Here is a 6,000-nt window from a genome sequence, read left to right on the forward strand (position 1 = left end):
CTAGTATTTACAATGTAGCTGAAGCTATTAATTCCCTTTAACTTTTTAAGTACATCTATAAGCCCAAACAGAAATTTACTTTGCAAAAGAAATGTAGAAAATACAGTTTAAAAGTCCTAGGTCAATGGAGGAACAACCCCTGGTGGTATTTTAAACTTTCAAAATACTCAAAGGTAAGTAAGTGACTAATTCAAAGCATCTTAAAAATAGAAAGTCAAATTTTTCTGGTCTTATTAATTTAAAGGTTATATATTTAGTGCAAGAAAAAATATGAAACAAGAGTAGAGTATTTCTCCATTTAAACACAATTAAAGCATCTTTTACAATAAGGAGATGAATACTTAAACACATACACACATTAATTTTGGAACAACAGTTGAAAATAGACTGCCAAAATGTTACGTTTTTCTCTCCCTGGAAATGCAGTTTCAAAATTAGCAAGGTAGCCAAATACAACTGGAATAAAACTCCTTACAACATGAACAGAAGCCTGGACACTGTCTACTTCCCAACTGTCACATGACCCTGTACTGATCAGGTATTTGAGACTCATGCTCTATGAACACATTTCCTGATTTTTTGTTTTTTAATCCTTAAGTGAAAATCATGACCAGAGCTTCTGGAGATATAAAGTTAATTGAGTTCAAAGTGATTTTTATATTCTGTATCAAGGGCTTTCCCAGGACCCAGAAAGGAATGTAATGTTACTGGGCATCAATTTCTCTTTCTATATGCGTAGTCTTAATATGGGAAGGAACAAGAATAATAGTTTTTTAAGCCCAAGAGAAAACATGGAAACCAAAATAATCTCAGAGGGTAGAGGGGAGAGAAAAATAACTGCTTAATATTAGGGTGGAAGTTAGATTAAGAGTTTCTTCTGAATACCATGCTAATTATGTATGACAGTAAATTAGGTTGGTAGGCAAAAGAAACTGAAAAAGAAAAACTATCTCCCAGAATGTTAATTCTCCACCAAATATTTAAGGAAGAACTGGAACAAATGAGGCTAACTTTTTGGTTCTTATAGTATTAACATTAATACTATAATGTTTCACCTAAAAATAAACTAAAAAAAAAAAAACACCCAAAAAACAGATAGCTTCTAAACAGGCTCACCTATTTTGAATTCAGAAGTTCTATAACTATTGCTGATCCTGATTTTACAAGTAAAATAGACAAAAAGACTGAGTAAAGGACTTGAAACAATTCAACTTCAGAGGAATACAAAATCCAGTAAGGCTTATTTTAATGGCAATTTGAAGCAGATATATAGGAAGCATGGGAACATAGGCGGATTTCATAAAACAAGGGGATTATGACAAAAAATGTTCACTAAGTACTCAGCTAAATTAAGATCAAGATGTCAAAGGACACAAAATGCGCTTTTGCAATTCTAAAGGAGTAAACAAACAACTTTATGATTGGAGAAAAAGGAACAAGGTAAGCATAGTCTTAGAAAAATGCTTTAAAAAACAAAACAATGTAACCTGATTCCTTCCCTCTCTTCCCCATTACTCATAGAATATAGGTTTCCAGTTGTTATGATGGGATCCTAATTAATCCTAATTAGGAAAGCAAGGAACAGGGAATTTAAAAAAAAGTCAGACCTCTGTAGCCTGTTATCTTAGCACAATTTTTCTGGCCTATTATCCAGATACAACTAAATCAAGTTTGCTCTCAGGTTTACTACATTCAGGGATTCAAGCACCCACCACAATGTTCCTTTCTTATCTGTTTACTAACAATCAATTCCTTTAATATCCAGCATATATAAGTGAGTGATATCAGAAGAGGTGAGTGGATGACTAAAGGAGGGAGCTCATTAAATGAGAAAGAATAAGAAAGGGAACACAAGAAATACCAAAGACACACAGCTATTTTATGGTTTTGCCTAACAGGCATGTTTTGTCCACCTTCAAATATATCCAGACAAGTATTAACAGCAATAGCCAGAAGTGCAGAAGCACATACCTTAGTGGGACTTCCATTTATTAAGAGTATGATTTAATCCACCCCAGTTTGCCTGGTTCATAAAAATGTGTTTTAACTATAATGAGTGGACCTCATTATAAAAGGAGAGTCTATCTCAGAATACTGCTTAGTCAATGCATTATTATAATTACACAGCTTAACTAAGATCGTCAATAAGAGATCTTAAAAACAATACAATTTTAATTGTAATGTGATTGTAAGATGCTCCCTTCTACAGATGCACAGCACAAAAACAGTTAATGAATATCATACCTAGTTACAATGCATTTTTCAATGTATTCACTATACCATATGGTCATATTGTCCCATCTTATACCATATGGTCATAGAAAGTAGTATCAGGGGAATATAAGTGGTCAGAAGTAAATGTTTAATGCCAAAAGTAGAAGCATATTCATTGGATAAATATTTAACAAGCGTATGTCACTTACCAGAATATTCTATTTTGAGCACCTACAAAGTAATACTTACAAATATAGGACATGCAACTTTTTCAATTCCCAACATAATTTTATGTTTAAGATGTTTGATAACAAGAGTAAAATAATTAGAAACAACCTAATGTCAAAAAACATGTTTAGTTTAAAAATTGCAGTATATCTAATGATAGGTAAAATATTTTGCTATATAGTTAAGTTAAAAATATTACAAAACCACATACATTGTATTGTATTATCTATAATAATAAAAGTGTAATATGTTAATTAGACCGGACAGCCGAATGACCTTCTGGACGAAGCTGGGGCTGCCACCACAGCTTCGAGAGCTGAGCCCCTTGCATGAATTTCATGCATTGGGCCTCTAGTAAAAGCATAAGATCAGTATATGGATATACGTACATCAAAATGTTTATATAATTATATCTTAGTGACAAGATAACAGATGATTTTGTTTACTTTTTGTACTTAGAGCTTTCTAATTTTTCAAAAATGAATGTGCTTTCTGTCCATAATTAGAAATGTTTTAGTGCAGCTGAAATTTCTGTGAGAAACATTTTTTTAAAAACATATTTCACTGTCAGGTAAGGTAAATCTTTAGAATAAAGCATGTCATTTTACACAAGCACAATTTTTCATTTATTTCCATGCACGTGACAATTAGAAGATATCTCTTTAAGTGAATATAAAGAAGGCAGTTCAAAAATCCATAGTACATTTCAGCTTCCACTGAATTAATACCAACTTCAAATTTAAAATTATTTCTTGGAAAAATTTATTCTACCACCATGACATTGAAATTTATATTTAAAAAAGACCCATTTTGAATCACTTATCCCTCTCCCCATCAAATACATTTATTATCAGCTCTTATAAAAAAAGTATAAAGGAAAAACTTCTATTCATTACTAAACATTAAAACCTGGATGAAGGAGGCAGAGGGAAACACTTTTAACTAATTAAAATTAGTTATTCTATTTATTTATGCATTCATTGGTTGTTTCTTGTATGTGCCCTGACCGGGGATCAAACCCAAAACGTTGGCATATCTGGATGATGCTCTAACCAACTGAGCTACCTGGTCAGGGCCACAAATTAAAATTTGTTCAAGTATCCTTAAGATTTCAGGAGATATGAATATGCTTTCCGATTATTGGCTATTTAAACTTAAATCCAACTGGCCTAGAGGTACTCAAGCATTGATTCATGAGAATTGCCTAGGAAGTGTGCAAATGCAGAAACTCATGCCCTAGCTCTCACCTAATCAGAATCTTCAGAGGGTGGAATTCAAACAATCTGGCCCTTTCAAATAGGATAACAGAGATTCTACTTTACAAACACCTTCTCTATATCATTGCAAACTATTCTAATAACTCTGAAACAAAATTCTCAGTAAACAATACTATAATCAGAAAATTACAATTTCATGAGCCATACACACTAATTTATCTACTCTTCTAGATAACAATTTAACAAAACTATACGTGATCTATAGAGTAAAGCAAGCCTAGAGGCACCTGTGCCTGGTAAGACAAAGGCATATCCGATTCATGGAAAAAATAGACAGCAGATGTGACCCTTAGTATTTATCCATTAAAAACAATGTATCCTAAAAATAAATTTCCATGTCAACGGAACAAAGCTGTTTATAAATAAGAAGGAATGTGGAGGTGTGGGGAAGACAAGAGGAAGCTTCAGCAAGTTAAGTACCAAAAGCCAGGAAACAAGGCAAAATGAATGGCAACTGGGGACAAGGAAAACAGAATAAACTAGTAAATGGAACAAGGGAAGAGCTCTATCCTTAGAATCCAAGAGAAAACCAAGCTGAGCAAAAATGCAAACTGTAAAGTGGAAAATGGTGTAATTTTGTTAAGAAGAATATATGAGACAATTTAGAGTAGATCAAAAGATGGTACAGAACACATCATGGGCATAGATGGAGGTGGTATAAGAGGATGAAAAACAAACATTGTGAACAAACCGATACTAATTAGAGCAAGCACAGCAAATGAATTTACAAAGTAAAGATGATGAAGCAGGAAAAAGAATTGCATAGACAGAAAGAAGAAAGAATGAAACGTTATGAGAATTGGGAAACAAAATGTAACTAGCAGGAAGGAAAGAGAACTTTGAGCACAGTCAACGGCATAAGCCACGCTATCTGATCAAGAACTGTAAAGCGCAGTTGTTATACCATAGATTATCTCATTACTTGTAAGTATAATGAAGTGTGTTATTTTATGTAATAAAATGCCAAATACGAAATACGATAAATTTTATGTAATAAAAAACATAATGGAAATAAACTCATTTGACAAGGTGATAAGCTGAATAATGCAAAAAAAAAAAAAAAAGAGTCTGAGAGAAGCCACGGCTAAAAAGCAAAAAGTGAAAGAAAAAAACTGGGACAGAAGGAAGGACAACAGAAGGAAGGCAATCAAACCTATTTTTAAAAAACCGGTAGGAATAAATAGAGAGGTGTGAACGGACAATGGAAGAACCACCAGAAAGTGCCGGCAGTGCAAGTGAAACCTGATGGAATCTTGACAGCTTCAGGATTCAGAAGGTAAGCAGCTCCAAAGCGTTCGGAAGGACTGGTGGAGCGAACAATGGGTAACAATGCCGGGGAGCCGGGGAATGAAGTCGGGGGGCCGTGGGATGCAGCCAAGGGCCCCAAGAGGACCAGGGGACAGAGAAGTGCAGAAAGTGGTCTTCAGTAGATAGGAGCTGAGGTCAGCAGGCGGGCGGGCGGGCCGGCAGGTGGGGATGGGGCGCGGGAGCCCCGACCAACCTTCGGAACGCAGGGTCCTGAGCCCGGGACGAAAGGGAGAGCGGCAAGTGGGGGTTGAGGTTGGAAAAAGTACAGAGTAAAGCAAAACCAGCCGCTGGGTAAAACCGGTGAAGAGACATCCCCCCCAAAAGTAGAGAAGTAGAAGGGAGGGCAGCGGCCTGGAAAGGGGGACAGTCCGCGAGAGCAGAGAGGGCGGGATGCGCCCCATCATCCCCAGGACCCTGTCATCATGACCGACACCACGGTACCTGGGGCTGGATGCCCGGCCCGGCTCCGAGCCCACATCTGCCGCCGGGATGCCGCCGCCCCCCGCTGCCCCCCGCCCGGAATAACGAAAACGTCTCGGGGATGCGCGCCTGGCTCCCTCCAGCCAGCCGTGACCTAGGACCAACCCTAAGACTCGCCCCCTACGGAGAGCCTCCCGCTCCACCACCGCTCCCCGAACCCCCCGGGCGGGGGTGCGGGCCAGGGGAACCCCCCCCCCCCCGGGCCATCGTGTGTGTTTACGTAGCGAGGAGCTGCAGGACGGAGAGGGACCGGGGGAAGACGCACCTCCCACCCGCAGAGCCCCAAGGAGAGGGTGGCTGAGGGCGCCGGAGCCCCCAGCGCCACCTCTTCCCCCCAAATAAACACCCGCCGGCCGAGCCGAGACGGGAAGGGTGCAGGGGGCGCCGGCACTCACCTCCTCGGGGATTGCTGGGGTCCCGCAGCCGAAGAGGCCGCGGCGCCGGCGCCGGCCTCGGGCTCCATGTCCCCGTTGAACAGAGCCTGGCCTGCTCC

At 39.0% G+C, this 6,000-nt stretch overlaps 1 protein-coding gene across 1 annotated transcript in view; it reads right to left on the reverse strand.

The window, feature by feature from the left end:
- BRAF (B-Raf proto-oncogene, serine/threonine kinase) overlaps window positions 1-6,000 on the reverse strand; it is a 146,625-nt gene that overhangs the window by 129,642 nt on the left and 10,983 nt on the right. Inside the window, 2 exon segments of the mRNA XM_023758887.1 lie at window positions 5,903-5,923; window positions 5,926-5,993. Of these exon segments, the coding sequence (XP_023614655.1) occupies window positions 5,903-5,923; window positions 5,926-5,993 (89 nt within the window).

This window comes from Myotis lucifugus, unplaced genomic scaffold (assembly GCF_000147115.1).
Source record: "Myotis lucifugus unplaced genomic scaffold, Myoluc2.0 scaffold_141, whole genome shotgun sequence".
In the NCBI taxonomy this organism is placed as follows: domain Eukaryota; kingdom Metazoa; phylum Chordata; class Mammalia; order Chiroptera; family Vespertilionidae; genus Myotis; species Myotis lucifugus.